The sequence below is a fragment of the Formica exsecta genome, unplaced genomic scaffold (assembly GCF_003651465.1).
Source record: "Formica exsecta isolate Colony F162 unplaced genomic scaffold, ASM365146v1 scaffold174, whole genome shotgun sequence".
NCBI lineage: Eukaryota > Metazoa > Arthropoda > Insecta > Hymenoptera > Formicidae > Formica > Formica exsecta.
This window is the reverse complement of record NW_021849056.1, coordinates 507,616-529,645: the sequence shown is the minus strand read 5'-3', so window position 1 is coordinate 529,645 and position 22,030 is coordinate 507,616. Positions and strand designations below refer to the sequence as shown.

The window sequence follows — 22,030 nt, the reverse complement described above, 5'->3', positions numbered from 1 at the left end:
CTTTCCCATTTTACACACGCACACACACACGCCCGCGCGCGCGCGCGTGGTTATTTTTATTATTTTATTATTATACAATAAAAACACACATAGGCATTTTACATATATCGGGTATCGGACGCAATCGCTTTCGCTGTTACATACAATATATTTTGTACACACACACGCACACACACGCGCGCGCGCATTTTTATTATTATATACAATAATACACACATTTTACATATTATAGTATATATACATATATCGGGTAGTATAGGATGCAATCAGATTTACAATGTGGTTTTCCCAGATCAAATCAGCTGTTTTGCGATGTCGTCAATTCTTGCATCACCAATAAATAATTTCTCTCGCCGCGATAATAATCATACTATATGATAACATATAGTATAATTATAAAATAAAATAATTAAATCATTTAACTCATTAAATAATTCTCTATATTTTATTAAAAGATATTAAACATATCCATAACTGACAAGGTTCGTGAAAGAAGCTGTGTGATATATATATATATATATATATATGTGTATTTTGAAAACGTAGTAAGAATTTTTACTATCTAAAACATTTTATATATACAGTTGCGCTCATAAAAGTATTTTGACAAACAGTTTTTGGAGCGCGCACGATTAAAGATCAATGTAATCAACAAAGTTGGCAGTCGCACACGACTCTCTGATAAGAAACACATGCACAAATTACAAATCAATACGAATTATCAACAATTAATACTTTTTATTTTTCGTTTTCATTATTCGCTTGGCTCGTAAGTATTTTGATAAATATTTTTGAAGGTATTAAACTTAGCCTTTTCGTTATAAAAAAAAAAAATTTAATAATATTCATTTTTGTTATCTAAAATTTGTAACAATTGAATAACTTTTTTGTTCATGTGCATTACTTATTTACGGTACTATTATAAATAAAGATATATGAAAAAATCTCTTAGTCAAAATACTTTATGAGCGCAACTGTATATATATATATATATATAGTATACTACTATTTTAGGTTTAATAGACATTAGGTCTAATAGACATTTTTTCGGTTTGCATTTCTCACTGGAAATACAATATATGTAATATATAATTATATATAATTCGTTATATTTATTTCATTCTAAATACAAAAAGTGTGACAATACGTGAAAGAAGCAGAAACCGATAGCTCTACGACATTTTCACGTGGTGCTTGCTGATTCACGTCTCGTAAAAACGCAGCTGACACGTGGTTCGTGCGAGGGACGCGTTTTGTGGGTCAATATAATTCCGGCGAAGGTGGGCGAGCGCGCCCGAGTGCGGACTCCGAACCCCGAATAACCTCACTTCTCCGGTACAGTCGCCCGCGAAATTATTGACCATCGAAAGCAACAATGCAATCATAAACGCGTCGGCATTACGGCGATCAATGATTAATCGCTTTCAACCGATATAATTAAAAATATTCAGGGGAATATTGCGCCGTACAAATATATTATATTCATGTCAGAATAAATCGCGAGTCAATTGACATGGTATTTCAATGAAGAAACTCTCGCGGCTTGCGATATAACCCTTCCACCGACTGTACTTTTCCCGCTTGGTATAGTCCACGGAATAAATATTGTCTATTCCATTGTCGGATCAAGTATTGACTATAGCAATGTTATTTTGCGATTCGTTTTAGCGGCGATTTAGACAAGATTAGGAAGATTAATAATTAAACGCGCCTGTCGCACATTATGTAATCATTTTGCCAAGAATCTCGCATAAAATGACAATCTGTCTTTCGCGGATCGATCTCCGCGGAATGTACCGCGCCATTCTTGGTACAGTCCGCGGGATTCTAATTGACAACTTATACTCGCGAGATTTCCAGCTCGCGAAATAATTGGAAGGCGAAGATCCTCGGCGAACCAGGTTGACGATATACCATATGTCGACGCCGCTTTCCTCGCATACGTCACGGCGTCGCGACCCCGTCAGCGTCCCGATTGCGACCGAGAGACGCGTTGAGCGGGGACAAAAGAATCTCGACTGACTGTACTGAGGCAGCGCGGACGGTAGTGGCAGTTGTATTGACCGCGGCGAGTGTTTCTTGTTGTCGCGCGGGACGGGAGGCGCGTCTCGACGAGGAAGAGCCGGCGACGTGGCCGCGGTAAGCTTATCGTGAATCCGCAGCCGTTAAAATTTGCAAGGCGACCGGGAATCGGACGACAATGTCGGCGATCAAGAAACGACGGCGTTCGCCGTGGAATTGATCCTGGATGCTACCGTCGTAGTGCGAGAATATCATCAACGTGGATCGAGCTCGTCCAGGATGCTCGCGAGTGACCGCGAGGTCGGCCTCGAGTCTTGAAGGGAACTCAAACTCGACGAAAGCCACGTGGTTCGCGTTCCTTCACGTACGTCACACGTCGCGTGCGATTTAAATCTCTGAGCCTCTTAAGGTCAGCTAAGATGGGCAAGACGAGAGGCGTCCACGAGACGACCCCCGAATTGAGGAATCGGATGGTGGGAATGTACGAGGCTGGTCTGGGTCTGCGAGAGATTGCTGCCGCGATCAATTGCTCGGTATATAAATCTTGTTTTGCATACAATGTCCAGTTTAGCAATTCTTATTAATACTTAAAGTAATTGCTCTGCCTGTTAAATAGACTTTAATTTCTTAAATTTAAACTATAAGAATATTTTAGCTTTTGTTTACTATGTCTTGATTTTGTGTTGCGCAACCCAGTAATATCATAGAATTCACCTTATTATAACATGATTGTGTTGTAGCAACGTACGGTGAAGAGATGGTTAAATAGATTTGACAAGGAAGGTACAGTGGAGACACGGGAACGATGCGGTCGCAAAAGAGCCACTACTACAGAACAGGATGAAGCGATTATTCGTCTAGCTACTCAAACACCCATAACAGCAGCAAAAGCAGTGCTTCCAGCGTTAGGTCTTACCTGTTCCGTAGATACTGTGAGAGAAAGGCTGCATAAAGCTGGAATTCACAATTGGAGTCCTTCTCGCAAATATATGCAAAGGATTCCATTGGGGTTTGTATTTTTAAGTAGAGGATTTTGATTAGCTTAAGACTCTTTCATATTATTTCGCGATAAAAAAATAATAAAAAGAATAATATTTATAGAAGTACACATTAGAGACAGAAAATTTCATTTTGGTTCTTTGATCTTAACTATTATATGTTGTATAGATTATGGTATTTGTATATAACAGTCACAAGTATATGTGTAATATTGCTCATTTTAATCCAAATTTATTAAATAAAATATCAGAATATATTTAAAATTGAAAAGGCAAATTTTATTTATGTTATTTTATTTATATTATTTTATTTATATTTTATTTATATGTTTATTTATATAATTTTATTTATATGTGTATGTGTAAAAATATAGTTTTGCTATTAATGTCTCTCTGTTTCTCGTCTAATTACGCATTTATCTCCATCAACAGTGAAGCGGATGGTGCAGCGATTCAGCAGGCAGTATGGCGACCAACCGGCACCCAATTGGGCAAGAAGAAAACTTCCAAAGACTCAAGCAAATCCGAGAAGAATGGTACCACTAAGAAGAAGAATCCATCGAAGAAGATCAAATTTCTAGAGGTATACGTCGATGATGGTGCACTACCCGAGACTCTGAAGCAAAACCAAAATACCGAGCAGCAGCCGCAGCAGCAACAAGAGCAGGAATTCGTATTTCCTCAGCAAAATCTTCCACCACCGCCTCCCGCACCTCAAGCCACCGAAATGCAACCTTCTGCGCAACCTTTATCAACGAGCCAGACGGAGTTTGGCAACGCGTTGGGCCTGGCGCAACAATCGCAATCCATCTATCAACATCCGGGATTGAATATGGTACAAAATTGGCCATTAGATTTAGTACAAGGCAGTCACCATTATCCACAGGTTTGTTTCTTATTGTTAGCTTGTTTTAAAACATGTTATTGTAATATATATTATATATAGAAAAGTGAATTGTGTATCAAAAACTATTCATATGTATTGCTCATAGGGACAACCGATATCCCATGAGCACACTTTGCCGCAGCAGCAACAACTGCAAGAGCTGCACACGCAGCAGGAACAGCAACAGCATCATGCCCAACAAACCCAGCAGCATGTGCAAGAGCAGTCGCGATTGCAGGATCAATCGCATCAGCAGAATATTCAGAATACTCATCATCATAATCTCGATCAGCAGCAATTGCCGGTGGAGCATCAGATTCAACAGCAAAGCTTGCACTCTAGCATATCTAGCCCGGAGCAGACGAATGCGAACATAGTATCTGATAGTTCTTGTAGTTCCAACGAGAATAGTCAATCGTCTTGCGAGCCTCAGCAGAACAAGGAATCGTCGAGGAAAAGTAATAGAAAGTCTGAATCGGAACGACAAAAAAAGAAGAAGAAGGGTGGCAAAGCGAAAGGGACATTGGAGACTAGTGTGGAGATCAGAAATCGCATGATTGGAATGTCTGAAGCTGGACTGTCGACTCTGTCCATTGCTCTGGCGATCGATAGATCGGTATGTAAAATATTTGATCTTTGAGTTTATTCTATATTAAATTATATTGTAGATCTCTGACATCTATCATATATCATGCGAATAGATATGAAAGTTGTATTACGAACTCGAGAAAAATTAATGCAGGAGATTTACATGGACGTGATTTTGAATTAATCAGGAACGTACTGTTAAAAGATGGTTAGAACGTTGGCATAAGGAAGGCAATGTGCAAACCAAGGAACGAAAGGGCCGACGTCGGATCACTACCAAGGAACAAGACGAGGCCATCGTCGCGATGGCGACTCAGCATCCTCTTACCGCCGCTAAATACGTAGCGCCTGCGCTAGGTCTAAAATGCAGTGTGGATACAATTAGAGAGAGGCTTCATAAAGCTGGGATACACAGCTGGAAATTAGGCAAAAAGCAAGGGTTAGAGTGTGAATTATGATATTTTTATATTTTTCCTTTATAAACGCGAAGAAATTCCCCAGAAATTTCTTCAGAATTTTTATCTGAAAAAAGATAAACTACAGAATATAGACTGATTCACCCTAGGAAATTCATTATTGAAATTAAAATCCTTCCATAATTCTCGAACATCTTTTCTAGTACAAAAAATAAAATGTATAATTAAATGTGATGTCTTTTTTTAGAGAAGGAAATGCTGTCCACACTGTTCACTTGTGGCAGCCGAGTGGTAATCGCCCTAACAAACCGAAAATGCCCGGAGAAAAGAAAAAGAAGAGTGCTGGTAATAAAAGACGTGATCAGATAACGAACAGCAGTCAGAAACGCATCGCGCGGAAAAAGAAGAACGACGAACCGTCGACATCAAAACCGGCTCCGCCTCCAGCGAACATAATACCGGAACAGACTGTGTTACCGTTCCACAATCCTGGAAACAGTAAGCGTCGTCAAAATATCGCAACAATATCTTATAATACAACACACATATTTATTCGAAAAGAAACTAATTATCTTTAAAATCACTCTTCTTCAGTGACGAATTACGCTTCAGCCCCTAACGTAATGACAACGGTGCATAATATAAGCGCACTGCCGCAACTACCTCCGCCACCACCACCACCACCACCACCGGTGCCGCAACCGATGCAGCAGCAGCCGATGGGTCCAATAATGCCACAGAGACCGGACTGCAGGCTAGCACCGACCATAATTCCGCCCGTGTCGAGCAATTCCGGTGTCACCTATCCGTCGTGCATGGTCGGCGGTAACGGTCACATGGAACAAACGGATCCTCTAAATTACGAGCCGTACATTTGGAGTTTTTAAATATCAGTAATGACAATCTAAATCACGTGCAGCATAATTGAATGAAAAGGAAGTGTGCATTTGAGCGAATTCTCGCATTTATCGATCTAGAGTTCTACAATATTTTGTTTTTATAAAAAAAAACTCCAAAAACATTTGAGAATAAGTGATACACAGATCCTGTCAATTTTACATTAGGAATTCTTTTGCACAGTTTAACTTGTGCATAAATTGCAATATTAGAAAATACAATCTCTGTACATGTGCAAGAAGAAAGTTTGGTGAGTTTATTGTTATATCTGTGAGAAAAAGTTATATTAACTTAAGAATTTTTATGATACTATGCAGTGCATTTAGATCAATTTAAGTGAATCAGCATAAAGACGCGATAGCATGTACATATAGAATACATATAGAATCGTGTAGAGTAGCAAAAATGTACATCACGACGTTTATTTTGCTATGATATATCGTCTCTTTAAATAATATAGAGTCGTAATCAGAAATCGTATTAAATATGTTAAAAATCGATATTTATACGATACGATTAGACTTCATTAAATCAAGAACATTTTATGTTATTTTTAATGGTTGAAAAAGAGAGAGAGAACAAAATCTGAATATCAAATGAAATCAGTAGAAAGTATAGATATCTGCTGATTTAACAGATAAACTACTTATCAATAATTACATAAAGAATAGAAAGCCCAAGAAAAAACTTTTTAGCAAATCCTCAGCAATAGATCTATTTTCGATATATGTGCTATCTTTTTTTTTGTGAGAGTATTCATAGATGATTTCAGATAAAATGTATATTCTATGATATATATTTTTAATTATAACATATATGAATCTGCTTTGAAATTATAGTACAAATTGGCATGTTCCAGTGAGAAAAATGCGTAGTAAATCAACTTTAAACAGGCTGCCAAAATACTTACATTTAATCTGTAAACTGCCTTTTCTATCATACTCATATTTGTATACTATATGTATATCATTTTTTTAATGATAAACATAGTATTGCCATTATATAAATATATGTTATTATAAGACTGTTACTCTTTTCTACACACATAAGCTTGCCAGCTTTTCTAACAAGTAGCGTCTGATTAAGAATCAGTATCTGTATTGCAAGAAAGTTTTGTTACAATACTTACGTTTTTTTCTTCTTTTTTACAAAGCAGTATTCATATAGTTCGTCCATATACAATTACTGGTGGTACAAATGCAAAGTAGTGCACTAGAGAGAATTACACACGAGAAGTACGAGATATTGTAGAAAGATTTTGTCTGATATTTCAAATGTCCATTTTTTCATTTCGCATAATAATACTCAAAAGAGTATTATGTACACTCACATTTTATAAATAAATGTATCGCGTTTTCACAATATGTGATACACACACACACAACATTCCTTTAATTTTTTAATACATAGTGATGTATTACAAAATTAATAGAAATATTTACAACAACGTTCTCATTGAGATCTCATTCGTTTTATATCTGTTTTATAAAAGAAAAATAAAAATGATTATTATTCACTCTCCATACTATATATGTTGGCTGGTCTTCTTTATAAATAATAAAGTATCTTTGTACAGAAGAGGGATATTAAATCAATCGCATATACATTAGTCACGAACATATACCTTTACTCCGAAATATAGCTACAGTTTCATCTTTCATCATGTAAGTTCCCAAATTTGTGTAACATTATTTATGACCGCCTCGGGATTATTTTTGTGGAACATAAAGTATCCTTGAATCTGCGCCGGACTAACGTTTCTTTTAAAGGATATAATGTTCTCTGCAAATTTCTTTGCAAGTACACTAGGATCTTTACCTGGTTCCTTGTAGAATCGTAAAAACATTTGTTCGATTTGATTTGTGCTACACCAACCTGAAAAAAAGAATGTATGTGTGATAGTATATTGAGATTATTATATAAGTTTCTTTTAGCTTTTTATTTAAGCGTTTTTATTTTTCTATTTTTTTATATACATACCAATGTATTCTTTGACATCGACTCTGCCTGGTCTAACAAGCGCAGGATCTAATCTGTCTAAATAATTGGTTGTCATAAATAATATCCTAGCCTCTGTAGAGGCTACACCATCTAAGCAGTTCAATAAACCGCTAAATGTTACTCTATTGAGACCATCATATGCTGCTTTAACTAAAATATTGGAAACAAATATAAAACAAAGTAACATGATAAATAATAGATCTTTGTATTATATTTTCTGTTTCCAGGAGTATATATACCTTCTTTAGATTCTTCTCTACTACTAAAAGCGGCGTCGATATCCTCGAGCAGGATAATAGTCTGCTGTGGAGCCACCGCTAATAAATGATTCAATCTGTCATCTGTTAGGCCTCTCTCGGATAAGTTTAAAACGCAAATACCGCGCTCCAATTCCCCAGCCAACGCGGTAATGTATGAAGACTTTCCGCATCCCGGAGGTCCATGTAACAAATAGCCTCGGCGATACGGAATCCCTAGAAAAATTGACTTTTATCAGAAAAAGTAATGCAGGAAGAAACCACATCAATTTTTAATATCATTGATATATCAGGTGTTTGCAATTAAAACGGCAAACAGATTTAAGTTTGCATACCTCTTTCACTGTACCATGACGGATTATCGATGAATTCCTGACAATCGCTTACTATTTTTTCGGAAATGCCGGTATCCAAAACGACAGATTCTAATGGTCTCTTCTTCCTGGCATGTCCAAACTGTCGCCACTCGCTTCCCATGGCAGTGTACATTATAGTCTTTCCCTCATGCTCTTTCAAAGCCATCTGTCTGGCTATACGAATTAAGAATTGCCTCTGATTTCTTGATTTGTTATATAACATATCTGTAAATATATTTTGCAAGAACCTCAACCTTCTTCAAGAATACTAAAATATATGCTTTTGTCTCTGCCGAATGCTGTCAATTGTACAGTTTCCCATGGTATACCCATGTGTAGATCTAAAGTCTGTTGCTCCCTTGTTCTTTCAACCTTTATCCAGTTCCCCTTATATCTGCAGAAATGAAGAAACATGTTTAATGAGAAAATAGAACAATTTTGATGCACAGGATAAAATCATGATTATTGTCAAAGACAAGTTTAAAGGTATCTGGCAATGTTTTTTTACCTGAAGAAATGAGTACCTATACTTGGAATAAAGTCATATTTGGTTTTCACGTGACCAGTTTCTTTCTGTTCAAAGCTAGTCTCTACAGAAAGATGTTGTGTCTTTTGTGCACCTTTATGCGTAATCCATTGTAGAAGCCACTGATAACTTTTATCGCGACATGGCACTTCCAGAGTGATCATATAATGCCGTCTATAAATAAAGGATAATAATAATATGATTTACAAAATATAAACAATGTTTGATAGAATACCTAAATAGTACAGCTCCAAACTGTGCTCCTTTTCTCAATAAAGCAGCTCCAGCCCCAATCCCAAAAAGACCAAAACCAGCACCAAAGTAAGGATTATCGGCTAAAGTTTGTATATATTCGACAAATGTCATAATGCAAATTAATATTGTACAATTTTCTTATATAAATAGCGATATAAAATTATATACTATATTAAAGATTAATTAGCAATTTCTCTTTGCGTGTGTTGGAAATTAATTCATTCCAAGTCTTCCAATTACAGTGATCATTTTAATTATATAAACAGAAGTAAAATGCAAGAGCAATTAATTGTGTCATTTTTTCTTTTTTTAAAGTGCTCTAACACATTTACTATTGGACTTTTTAAGAAAATGATATAACACATTTACTATTAGACTTTTTCTTATGACTTTATTGCTTTAAATTATTTTATTAGCCTTTGCTATACATAAAATTGTACAATCATAAAGATTATGCACACTATCCAGAGCATCAAGTGTGCGTTCGAAAATCCTACCTGTAGGATAAAGTAGCGTTTAATCGACCAATCAGGATAAAGAAGGAGCAACTATTTCTTTGTTCTGATTGGTCAATTAAATACTACTCTACTTCACGGATAGAATTTCCGAACGCACCTCAACTCGTGTATTCATCACGTGATCAGTGTTTAGCCCCAGACCGGTTTTTTCAAAAATATTTATTATATATTATTATAAACAAAAATATTTATTATGTTATTATATATATTATATATTATTATAAACTGAAAGGGAAGGCATTTTTAACGCCTTTTATATAATATATTGCATTTTATAATATAACGTAGCCGTAATTATAAATAGTCATTTAGCAATATTTAATAGCATTTTTTGATCTACTTTCTTCACAAGACTTTATATGATTAAAATAAGATTAGATTAAAATAAATAATATTGCAGTATATACACATACATACACGCGTATATTCTTATAAATAATTATAATAATAAGGATATGATAAAAATTTAATCATGTTACAAACGATTATATTTCACTTTATGTTACAAAAAGAATCTCCACTACGTATAATATACTATTGTTTAATAAACGTCAACTCCAGGTACCACGAGTGTGGCTTGAATACGCATCTCTACCTTTGTCTCTTTCTCCCTCTTTTTTTTCGATTCTTTTTTTAAATTTTTTACCTGTAAATAATGTTACTGAACATCTACTTAACAGCTACATTCGATCTAATTTAAAACTGGCGTCTCCGTTCCGATTACTTGTCAATAAACGCGGGACAAAAATCACGAGATTGCTATAAATGGTTGGTTCCGGATGTTTTTTTTTCTTCTTACGATTTAACGATTAATGTGCTATAATAGCTACGGAGAAAATATAATGCTCGTTGAGACCTTCGTATAATATATATATATATATATATGTATGTATGTATAAATCGTTTTCGCTAATCTCTGCGAAATTTGGTACGTTTTCATATAATGTATATTATTGATGCCGTAACGCTAGAGTGCATTTACAGTATATACAACATACAATGTTCTGGGTCCATGATCAATATAAAACCAATTTGATAAAGATATTTCTTTCAATGGAGAACAGTATGAATACTGAACTAAAAAAACTCACTAATAATTTATTAGCTCTGTCTCTCTCCACGCTGATCGAAATGCAATACCAAATACTGAATTCTAAATATATATGTTAAATAAAAAATAGTTATTATACAAGTCCACACACATACATAAATATTACTACATTAAGATTACTAAAATTGCAACTCTAGAATATCAAATTAATTGAGTTATATGCACATATTCTATATCTCAGAATATAATTAATAATATTTAACTCGTCTATAATTAACATAATACAGTAAAATAATAAATAATTTCTCCGAGTAAAATTTGATTTAAAAAGAGATACTTAATAACTTAGATAACAATTGGAACGTTACGTCATTCTGCAAATTTGTGAACATTATTCGAAACGTATTTCGTAAATTAAAGAAATGATTTCTATAGTTTTTTATACCACAAATAAAATATCTTAACACAATAATATCTATATACAAGAAAGAATGTATATAATACCGCTTAATGACAATTCACAAATTCGCAAAATGCTATCTGATAATGCTGTCCAGCTTGCGCATCGATAATTATTACTAAGAGATACAATCTGTCAATGACGAAGTGTAAAAATATTTCGCGTAAGTGCAACATGGACCCGATTAAAGTGCGATACATCCAACGTCGTCGGGACGTCTCATGCATGTCATTACATCAAGAGATCTCTCTCTTTCTCTCCGAATCTTAGAGAAATAGTTTCAGCGCACATTACGCAGTCGATTAATCTCTTAGTCTACATCGTGTTACAGCTAATCGGACTCGTTATTCGCGAGTTTTACATTTTTTCTCTCTTTTTCTTTTATTACTCCTAGTCTCACGTATCTAAACGCACCACCATCGGGAGATTCGCCGGACGGGACGCAATAAGAACTTTTGTGGAAGCCTTGAGCATAAATCTGTCCGTCAGCCCAATTACCTCCTCGTTTACCAATCTTCGACGGGGCAGATTCTAATATTATTGTTCACAATGTACTCTCCTCTCGATTTTCTCTTTAAATTATTTAATTCGGTTTGTCTCAAACTCGTTCTGTTTCTCGCTTTTTCTAGCTTAGAATCTTAAACACGATCTTGATAAATAATTCGGTACACAGGTTGTGTATTTTTTCGATCTTTTTAAAATAATATATAAGTTTATTACTAAAATAAACTAATAAAAGCTCTTATGAATATATCATACAAAGGAGGGAAAAGGCAATTAAGAGCCAGCGCGGTAAATATTTTATTACAACCAAATTACATTGACATTTTAATTAATTGATGATAGACATAATCATAAAAAACGTACGTTTTGGTCCTTTTTTTAGATCATCTTCAGCGCAATTACAAGTAAATGAAATATATTATATTAAAAATGTGTGTAATAATAATAATATACACAATAAGAGTGAGTCACTTATATCGTCAGAAGGCAAATGTTATATAATGAACCTTCGAGATAAAGAGAGACTGTCCAATAAAATATACTACATTAAAAAAGCAATACAAATATATCGAACTTGAGTGAGTCACACATGTTGTAAAGAAGATAAATGTTACATACAACGAACGTTCGAGACAGAATGTCAAGTCTTTTCATATCGCAAGATATATAAAGTATATACGAATACAGAGGGATGTTTACAAATAAGACGGCGTGATATTCAAGTTTTAATTTATCTATTACATCTGTATAATATAAATATTCTGTGTCTGTCTGCAAATTAAGGCTATTTTTTGCCTTTTAATACCATTTCAGAAGTTAAATGTTTCGACACAGAGTTTAGACACAGAATGTTTATATTAATTATTTTTACTTATATTAATTACTATATTTATTTTGTAATTGCGCTGAAGATGATCCAAAAAAAGGACCGAATGTACGTATGCTTTTTATGATTATGCCTATCATCACTTATATTAATTACAATGTCAATATAATTTGATTATAATAAAACATATGCGAACAAATAACCGCGTTGGCTCTTAATTGCCTTTTCCCTCCTTCGTATAAATTTATTACAAAAAAAGATTTTACAAGACATATTTTAGCCGGACATTGAAATTATTTATATAGGTAATAAATCATCGATCAATATATTCATGATGCTGATACGCAACCTTTTACATAGAGGAACTTTATAAAGGACGCTAAATGTACAGAAGGACCGTGTCGGGTTCCTTCGAAAGGACAGAATTACTTTTGGCAAAAATTGTCAAAGCTATGCGCTACCGCGACTGGACGCTCACATTCATCAATTTTTTAACAATCCTTCGGAGACCGTGCTTTCATTATCGTGATTCTCTCAGAAATCAATTAACAAGCAAAATATCTAACATATATCTAAATTGCAACAAGAAACTGCACAGATCTTCTTATCGATAGAAAACAGATCTGTTTGTAAAAATCAAATTCCTGATATATCACATAACTATTAAATATCAATAATCATGCGCAGTCTCCGAATTTCTTATAATTATATTTCATATTGTAACATTACAGATTTATATGTTTTCTCTGATACTAACGTCTCTAGTCGCGTGATGCAGCGCGGACGGTTAAGTTGAGTCAAGGACGAAATTTCTCGTGAAAAATAGTTTGAGGACAGTTTCTCGAGAAAAGGAAGAATCTTTTTTTTTGTCCGGCTTGTTCCCGACAGTGATGCATAATGAGAAGGGAAGGGACGGTGGTCTGAGACTGGCTCGGTTTATGGATATAAATTAGCCTGACCTGTGTCTAGCGCCTAAGAGTGTGTACGAATCTTGCAAAATTCTTCCTTCTTTTACTCTTGGAAAGTTATATATGTATACATATAATATATTTAAGAATAATTATAGAATTATACAATAGTATTATTTAGGATCAATTGCACCAATCTACATTAAAACGTTTAAGTGTTAAAATAAATGTTTATTTTCTTATCTATGTATTATATAATTAATCCTAAAATCTCTAAAAGGAGATAAGGACCATTCAACAAAGTCAGTTGACCTATTACAAATTAATTAAAAATTTGTTAGTGCAGTCAACTAATAATAAAGTAAACTAATAATTATTGCTAATCCACGTATTATCGTTTAAGAAAAATATTTAAGACGGGCGAGAAATTAGAGATTCGACATAGGAAATAAATCGTAAAGAAAATAAAAATCTGCGAAAAATGCTTTATTCTGAATATCAACATCGATAGAATATCGTCGACGTTGAACTGTATAAAATGAAAGATAGGATTTCCATTCGTGACACGCGTCTTAGACACAGGTGACGCGCGATATAAAGACGACACGATATAGATATAATAGCGATAATTAATTAATTAATAAACGGTCGATAAATTCTCTTTAGGTATTCGTCTTATCGCGAAGCCGACAGGCAATAGTTACGACAATAAATGTACAATTGCATCAATAATAAAAGATAGCGATGATAATAATAATCAAGATAATAGTGGCAATAGCCGTGATAACAGATTTGATTGAAGCCAATCTATGATAGCATTCACGTTATAAATATATGTGTAAATTTATTCGCACAGAATGCTCCATTACATTGAATGTATTTCAATTATGTGTGCACATCTTAATAATTATGATAATCAACTATTAAATATATATGTAAAAAATATATATATATATATAAAATAGTTAATATATTTGTAAAATACTAATACGGTCGATACTGCTCAGAAGTTTTATAACAATCGGGCAGCTACATAATCGAGTGTTTTAATTGGAATGACTGCTTTACGCAACGGCGGGCTATGAATTATAAATATATTTATTACTAGAAGAAAACATACATACGGATGTATTTATGGAAAATATCAAAGTAAAAGAGCATTCTGCGAAATGCACTGAGCACACACACTCTTATCACGATAATTACACTTCTACAAAACTGACAAAACAGCGATAATTAATAAAAACTAGTAGTCAGAACTATATATGCGTGTGTCCTCTTTTTTTAAATAAGGAACCTTTTCGTGATCTCGTCGAGCGAGATCAGCGATTATTATGCGTCAACGAACTATTAAAAGTGCCTTACAAAGCGTTTTGCGTTACAATAAAAAAATGTATATAGAAATAAAAGTAACAAATGATAAAACTCGCATCGAATAGCTGCTTCGAATACAATAATGCGGGTGTAATAGTTAACTTCAGTAAAAAACACGATAAAAGTGTAAATTCAACAAGCTGTCAATTAAATGATTTAAAGCCCATTTAGGCCGCGTTTACTACAATAAAATTATTAGAAAGAACGAGGTATCGTACGTTGCACATTCCATAGCTAACAACGAGATTGTAAAAACGTATACCGATCTTTAACGATAAAAGATAAATATTTGTAATATCTTGGAACACTGGAACAATCGAATCCCCGCGTCTCGGAGATAGAAAAAAATAAGCTGCCTAAAATCATGAATTTAACATTAACTTTTTAACGTAATTTTTTTAATATAGAGAAAAAATGACATTTTCATACTTATGTAATATCTATATATAGCTCTTTGATTTTTTTCCAGAACACAAAAGGCAGCATCGGCTGTTCCATTTCCAATATATCAAAATATTTTTATGACTCGATCGAATAAAAAAATGGTTTATTCATGCATAAAAAAAATCAATCGTCAAATAAGAGGGCATAAATAAGTGGATCTATATGCATCCGAGTGTCGTTTTTGTGGCGGAGATGTGACCTGAAGTATCCTACTTGGAAGATAGGTCCTCCTATTGTGTTCTTTTTTATTCGGCTACCGTCTAAAATTTTCAAATCTACTTGCTACTACGACATTCCATTTCGCTACTTTGATTATAAACTCTACCGGTCACGCGCGAGATATTAATATTGTCTCTATGTGGTATGCAATGTAAAATTTGCCGTTCTCCGCGCTAACTACCTACAAACGGTATACGTTTCTTTCGCCGTGCGTCTTCTCCTTTTAACGTACGTGAAAGCATTTTTATCCTTGACGAAACGTTCCGGAGATGATTATTATGCTACATACCAACCATCAACAGAATATCCTCTGATCATCGAGGCAATAATGAATATATTAGAATACGTAATAAATAAGCGTGCTAAAGCAATGATAGAGCACGACAAATCAAAGTTCAAAACGTAGAACGTTTCCTCTGTACAATAAAAACGATCGAGAATGAATCATTCGCGTTAATTTAATGCACTTGACAGTTTAACGCAACTAACGCGTATCGTCACGTAGAACGTAGAATTCGCATTAAACTTGCACACGGCGACTCCGCAAACCGCGGGCGCCCTCAACGAAAGTGTATATCCTATACACTCCTTAAATTCCTCTACTAACAATAGTGGTAACACAAGGCAGAGACTCCCCGAAGAGACTCTATGATATGGAGCAAAATTCGTGGGGTATGAAACTGAACATTTCGAAACCTTTAAAACGTAGCCAATTCCCGTTCACCGAGCAGGATTCTCTCCCGTATTTAGTGAGGACGGCGTCGTCATTTTCTTTTTTTTTTTTTTCCTCAAATACTTATCGTGTATCCCGTCCATCTCTTTGTAAAAATACGTTTCACGGAATTTGCCGCGACGATTATTATGGTGCACACGTACCCATGACTGCGGGATGTCTCTTTAACAAAGAAGAAGTCAATTGTATACTCACTACACACAGTCCTTCAGCCCCAACGACAACGAGTAGAAAAATTCGAAAAGGTTCTCAAAATTCTCGCTTCTCTCAGAATATCTTACTCCACATCTTCATCATTTTCTAGAAGAAATCTCTGCCTAAGTGGGGACGGTTCGTCTGTTGCGACAGTCGCGGTCTGCCGCGTCCGTTTGCGCCGGCAGCGTGTCTCCTGGTGTTGCGCAGCTCCCGATCGACCTCCAGCTCCTCCAGCTTCATGGTGAGGCCGAGCTCATCCTCCGCCACGGCGAGTTGCCGCTGGAGCTCGTCCACTTGCGTCACGTATTCTTCGCAGCGTGCAGCAAACATTGCACGCAGACCTGGAGAGCGTATGGTTAGAGCGGGGTTTAACACGATGTAGAGACAAGCGGACGAGATAGAGGAATGCATATTAGAAAAGCGTGTTCATTTTCGATATTAGGCTTCATATATAATAATCGAAAGTCATTTTTACATTTAATATATTTATAGATATGTAACGTAAAGTCTCTCATGAAATGTCAGAGAAGAAATATGCACCAACAAAAGACCAGATATACACGGTAGTTTGCATTACGTTTTTTAAACGAGCGCTTGACTAGTCACGTTTTGAAGAGAAATGTTACACTTGGCAGTATACATATGTTGATTTTTAGGCAATACAATAGTTATGGCACAAAAAAAGAGCGTTTGAAAAGTCAATTGCAGTACCCCACAGAATTAACAACACTGCATTTATTAAGGCTAATAGCAACCAGTTTTTAATGGACGCATTAGTAGGAAGGTGTTAGGTGCGGAACAAAATAGAAAAAGAAAGTTACATTATTGAATTTCAATTTAACGACTGTAGGTTTCGTAGAATTGTCTTTTAAAAGGGAAAGATTTAGTAAAGATTCATGGCAAAAAAGTGTCATCTAACATAATTCTATCTTAATATAATTTCTTCTTACAAAACATTTTTTTAAATTAAATTTCTACCTGTATAGCAAAGACAGAAAAAGATATAGAAGTTAAATACTCACTCGAAAAGGTTGCAGCGTTTTCCTTCAACATTCTAAGCTCATTCCTTAATTTGAGCATTGTCTCGTTGACGATACTCTTCTCGTTTTCGTATTTGCTCTTTAAGTTCGTTAACGCTACTTCTGCCGTGTTTTTGTTTGATTTAAGCACTGTTCTTAATGTGGCAATCTGCTCTCGTTTAGCGGACAGCAAGGCCTTTAATCTAATGACTTGCTCTTGAAGATCCGTTATTTCTGCTTTGTTCTCATTGACAGAAGCTGAAAACGAAAATTCAATTTCCAGTTAAAAAAAAAAAATAGAAATTGATTTACCGATATAAAGAACTATTTCTACATTTTTTACACAAAATAATGGCAAGATTATGTTTAATAAAGTTTAGAAATATATTTACTCTCGCAAACGTTGCAGATGTTGGACTGCATTCCCTTGACTTTGGATAATTCGATTGTGTGTTCTACGGCGCTTCTAAGATATTTTATTTGGTCCATCGCGGTCTCTATGTGCTTCGCAATTTCCTTTGATTTGCTGAGACTTTCTAGATCCTTAATCTTGATGTCGGTCTTGAATAGAGTTCGACACCAATCCATCTTACCGTTCTCCTCTTCCTTTTCGGGCACAATTTCCGATTTCTCGTGATCCAACACCACTCTCGAGGGAGTCTCGCCGTTAACGGTGCACACGTGATGGTAGAGCTGCGCGAGCTCGTCGGAGAGGTTCTGCAAATCGTTCTGAGCAGAATCAAGAAAACCGCCAGCTTCCGCGGTGAGTTTCGACAAAGTGGATACGTCCGATTCGAGTTGCATGCTTCTTTGTTCCGTATCCAAGAGCTGAAAAGAAGGAAAATAAGGAAATATCAAGCGCGCGTACAAAAGTGCGTTACCAATCGCAATAAATGCGTTAGGTGCATTTTTTACTTGATACTGCGTATTTATCGGAAATTTGTTCGCGAGATGAAATTCGCAAAAATCGGATGGATTTATTTAGGATCACGTTCGTAAGTTCTGCAAGTAATAGCAGAGATATTTTGCAAGAGTATATAATACGTTTGCAGATATCTGATTTCTTTTTCTCTCCGAGTATCGTGCAAAGACAAGCTGGGCGAATTCCACGATCGACATGCTACGTTAGATGCGCACGAAATTTACGTATAGAAGGAAGAAAGTGATCGATTCTGAATTCTCGTTTCTAAGCGCATTCTGTCTCAAAAGCCACGGTGCATAGCGGATCCGTACGTCATTTCTTTCGAGCAATGATACTTTTTATTTAAATGCGCTTGATGCGACGATCCATGCGTGAGACTAAATGAGGGCGAGAGTCCATGGTGCTCGAAGAAATGATGTAATTCTCAAACATGGATCTACATTCAATGGAATGATGGTGAAATCGTCAGTAGCTTCGAAAACGTGTACAGTTAAATATACGAAAAAGTATGAGATGGGAAGCGATATATGTATATATCGAGCTGTTAGGACATTGAGAAGCAAGTATTCATTGTACGGATCATTAGAGGAGCCAACAAGACAAATTGTTATTGAAATATCTGGTAAATATGTCAAAAGGAACACACGTAATCCAACCTTTTCTCGAAGGCTCTTCTCTGACTCGGGTATCTGAAACGCCACAATTTCTATTCAACGTCTAAGTTTTGCACGTATGATTGCGCCAGTGTCGTATTCATATTTATATTCTTACCATTAGAGCAAACTCTTGCATTCTTTCTCTCTCATCTTTCTTTATATCTTATAGCATAGTCTATTAACTTACATTTTTCCTCTTAATCGCAAGTTTTGCGATAATGCTGTTGTATAATGCATTTCTTTGAAAAATATAGCAGTAAGATAAATGCATACCTTGTTTCTCAAATTTGTCAGCTCTGTTCTTAGCTGTTGCGTGGAGTCAGATATGGTTAAACCGTTCTCCAATTCTGCCAGATCTTTCTGCAATTGATTAACCTCGCGAGCGGACATGGTGCTCCATTGATGATATTGCACAATAGCCTGTCCCAAACAGTAAAGTGTCATTATTATAATACTTCCAAGTGAATACTGAATGTAATTTTTATTTATTTATTTTTTTATATCAAAATTAAAAACAATTTACTAGCAAAACCATGTACATGCAAACATACCTGATTGAGTTTATCCAGCGTTGCTTCTTCACTCTGCGTTTCTGGCAACTTCGAATGAAGATGATGCAGCGATTGCACATGCGCTGCCAGCTGCACTATTCGTGCAACGAACGATTGCAATTCCGCCTGGCTTTTCTCGACTGCATACTGCGACTCGCGTAAGTTTTGCGTTAAGTGGGCCTTTTCAGTCTCTGCGAGTTCCAGCTGCTTTTCTAATTTCTTCAATTCGTTCAAATGAATTTCGGAGAATAAGTCGACCTGCTTGTCGGACGCGGACGTGCCTGGTTCCTGCGTCTTTAGATCTGCCTCGATTCTACGCAGTGCAGGCGAATCGTCTTCGCCATCGCTACATATCGTCTGATCCTCCGTGATGCCTCGGATAGAGAGCGCAAGGTTACTGAGATTGTAGATCGACTCGCTGTTGATTCTCTGATCCAACTCCTTCTTCAGAGCATACTTGGCCTCGCGCTCCGCTTGTAGAGACTCCAACGCTTCTTCCATCTGCTTCTCCGCTATCTTCTTCAAGTTTGTCAGTTCTTCCACTTGGCTATTTAATAGGTCAAGGTCCTCCATGAGTCTTCGATTCTCGTGTTTGGCACCCTCGAATTCTACCTGACTGGATCGCAAACTCGACACTTGCTTCTGCAAGGAGATATTCTCGTCCTCCAACTCGGAGTAATCCTGAAGCAGACGGGTCTCGCGAAACCTGCACTCCCGTAATTCCGTCCGCAACGATTTACGTTCCGTCTCCGCTTGCTGGTGATCTTTGCCAATGTCCTCGCGTTCCTGCAGCGCGTGATCGCGTTCCGCTTGTACTCGTTCCAATTCATGACGTAACTAAAAACAATTTATAACATTTCAAAACGACAGTCTCATTTCGTACAAGTCAATAATTGCGATCAACTTGATATAAACCTGTTTTGTTTCACACTCCAATTCAATAATCTGCGACTGCAGAGACGTTTCCCGGGCGGCACTCTCGTTAAGAAGACTCTCTTCTTGTTCGATGCCGCTCTTTGCAGTTATCTTTGTGGTTGTCTGAAACTTTGCGAGGGCCTGAAATAACGACATATATGCTTTATTTATATTAGGAATAAATATACATCTTTACTTATATATAATTATAATATATATTTTCTTAAAACTGGAATTTTAGAACAATTAAGATAGATATTGTTATCTATACATTGATTATCTGATATGGACACACTGATCGAGTTATTTCATCATGTGCATTCTCCTTATATATACACTGCTACAGTTAAATTAATATATTTGTTATCTATTCTATTTCAAGAAAAACGTTTAATCACTATTTCTGAGTATTCATTTCACATGTTGCTGTTTATTAAATCTTTACTCTAAACTCGCTCGCATTTCTTATTTGTGCTATCACGCTTAATTATCGCTTTCGAGAAAATTGTTGCAAGGACAGAATAAATTTTCTCAGTCTCGCTCTATCTCTCTCTCTCTCTCTCTCTCTCTCCCTCTCACGACGCGTGATCGGGCGTGTCGAAAAATCCGGCACTCGTACTAACCTCCTGCGTGATCTCCAGCTCGTGCTTCGTGTTTTCGTAGAGGGCCTCGAGGTCGTTGCATCGCTGCTGCAGGCTCGACTTCTCCTCGAGCAGCGCGAGCCCGTATTTCGCCGACTGTACCTTCTCGGTGGAGGCCAAGGCAAGCTCGCGCGACAGCCGTTGAATCTCGGTTCTCAGTCCCTCGACCTCGTCGACGGTGGTGGCGGCCATCGCTGGTTACGTCGATGATGATAAACGACGACGACGACGACGATGGCAATGTCGCGACGTTGCTGTCACGCTCTTCGTCTCCCTCCCCTAGGTCGTTGCATCGCTGCTGCAGGCTCGACTTCTCCTCGAGCAGCGCGAGCCCGTATTTCGCCGACTGTACCTTCTCGGTGGAGGCCAAGGCAAGCTCGCGCGACAGCCGTTGAATCTCGGTTCTCGACCTCGTGACCTCGTCGACGGTGGTGGCGGCCATCGCTGGTTACGTCGATGATGATAAACGACGACGACGACGACGATGGCAATGTCGCTGTCACGCTCTTCGTCTCCCTCCCCTCCTTTACCTCGTCACCCGCACCACCTCCACCAGCACCTCTCGTCGTTGTTATCGTAACAAATGGACGCCGATCGCCCGACGCATCCTTCGGTAATCGTCGATCAGGCGCGTCGTACCTTTAGCTCCTCCGTCGTCACGTCACGTCACGTCACGTCTCGTGTAATTTTACCTCCTCGCTTCGACGGGACGCGCGCGACAGGCAGGTCCTCCTTTTCCTTTTCACATCCTATCTAGCGACCCGAGAACCACCGTCGGCGAGCCACTCGCCGATTTTGACAGACGCGGCGCGACAGTGACAGTCCGGTTACGGCGAAGCGCGGGTGGACGGGCGAGAGGAGGGGAAGGGGGGGGGGAGAATCACGCGAACAC

The 22,030-nt window shown here is 36.8% G+C and overlaps 3 protein-coding genes across 7 annotated transcripts; 1 reads left to right on the top strand and 2 right to left on the bottom strand.

Moving 5' to 3' along the window:
• Positions 1-1,115: 1,115 nt before the first annotated feature.
• On the top strand, positions 1,116-7,385 carry LOC115233375 (mediator of RNA polymerase II transcription subunit 15-like). Its single transcript, XM_029803747.1, has 7 exons — positions 1,116-2,555; positions 2,763-3,031; positions 3,453-3,906; positions 4,013-4,522; positions 4,683-4,933; positions 5,158-5,408; positions 5,505-7,385. Exons 1-7 carry the CDS (start codon positions 2,442-2,444, stop codon positions 5,795-5,797), a joined length of 2,142 nt encoding a protein of 713 aa, XP_029659607.1. The 5' UTR covers positions 1,116-2,441; the 3' UTR covers positions 5,798-7,385.
• Positions 5,988-9,696, bottom strand: LOC115233376 (mitochondrial chaperone BCS1). Of its 3 annotated transcripts, none has more exons than XM_029803750.1 (8): positions 9,183-9,696; positions 8,930-9,121; positions 8,676-8,815; positions 8,401-8,595; positions 8,048-8,281; positions 7,788-7,958; positions 7,432-7,682; positions 5,988-7,285 (listed from the first exon to the last, which is right to left on the bottom strand). In XM_029803750.1, the coding sequence occupies exons 1-7, from the start codon at positions 9,311-9,313 to the stop codon at positions 7,468-7,470; spliced, it is 1,278 nt and encodes a 425-aa protein (XP_029659610.1). In that variant the 5' UTR covers positions 9,314-9,696; the 3' UTR covers positions 5,988-7,285; positions 7,432-7,467. The 3 variants fall into 3 exon arrangements, with proteins under 3 accessions (XP_029659610.1, XP_029659611.1, XP_029659609.1); XM_029803751.1 differs by lacking the exon at positions 5,988-7,285 and having other exon boundaries at positions 7,414-7,682; positions 9,183-9,282; positions 9,371-9,695; XM_029803749.1 differs by lacking the exon at positions 5,988-7,285 and having other exon boundaries at positions 7,414-7,682.
• Positions 9,697-10,185: 489 nt separating this feature from the next.
• Positions 10,186-21,977, bottom strand: LOC115233374 (protein bicaudal D). 3 transcript variants are annotated; one of them, XM_029803745.1, is made up of 9 exons: positions 21,557-21,977; positions 21,121-21,306; positions 20,498-20,638; positions 19,583-20,419; positions 19,305-19,451; positions 19,032-19,064; positions 17,846-18,281; positions 17,457-17,711; positions 10,186-16,775 (listed from the first exon to the last, which is right to left on the bottom strand). In XM_029803745.1, the coding sequence occupies exons 1-9, from the start codon at positions 21,578-21,580 to the stop codon at positions 16,540-16,542; spliced, it is 2,295 nt and encodes a 764-aa protein (XP_029659605.1). In that variant the 5' UTR covers positions 21,581-21,977; the 3' UTR covers positions 10,186-16,539. The 3 variants fall into 3 exon arrangements, with proteins under 3 accessions (XP_029659605.1, XP_029659604.1, XP_029659606.1); XM_029803744.1 differs by having other exon boundaries at positions 21,121-21,417; positions 21,660-21,977; XM_029803746.1 differs by lacking the exon at positions 19,032-19,064 and having other exon boundaries at positions 21,121-21,417; positions 21,660-21,975.
• Positions 21,978-22,030: the final 53 nt, after the last annotated feature.

Excerpts from the sequence above, each read along its gene's own strand:
- LOC115233376 (XM_029803750.1), bottom strand. The coding sequence starts at position 9,313 with ATGACATTTGTCGAATATATACAAACTTTAGCCGATAATCCTTACTTT. Across the intron at positions 8,596-8,675 it reads TTTTAGTATTCTTGAAGAAG|CCAGACAGATGGCTTTGAAA; the intron begins GTTGAGGTTCTT and ends TAATTCGTATAG. Across the intron at positions 7,959-8,047 it reads TAGAGAAGAATCTAAAGAAG|TTAAAGCAGCATATGATGGT; the intron begins GTATATATACTC and ends CCAATATTTTAG.
- LOC115233374 (XM_029803745.1), bottom strand. The coding sequence starts at position 21,580 with ATGGCCGCCACCACCGTCGACGAG. Across the intron at positions 21,307-21,556 it reads CCGCCACCACCGTCGACGAG|GTCGAGGGACTGAGAACCGA; the intron begins GTCACGAGGTCG and ends ACCGTCGACGAG. Across the intron at positions 16,776-17,456 it reads AAACGCTGCAACCTTTTCGA|GTCTGCGTGCAATGTTTGCT; the intron begins GTGAGTATTTAA and ends TACGCTCTCCAG.
- LOC115233375 (XM_029803747.1), top strand. The coding sequence starts at position 2,442 with ATGGGCAAGACGAGAGGCGTCCACGAGACGACCCCCGAATTGAGGAAT. Across the intron at positions 2,556-2,762 it reads CTGCCGCGATCAATTGCTCG|CAACGTACGGTGAAGAGATG; the intron begins GTATATAAATCT and ends ATTGTGTTGTAG. Across the intron at positions 3,907-4,012 it reads GCAGTCACCATTATCCACAG|GGACAACCGATATCCCATGA; the intron begins GTTTGTTTCTTA and ends TATTGCTCATAG.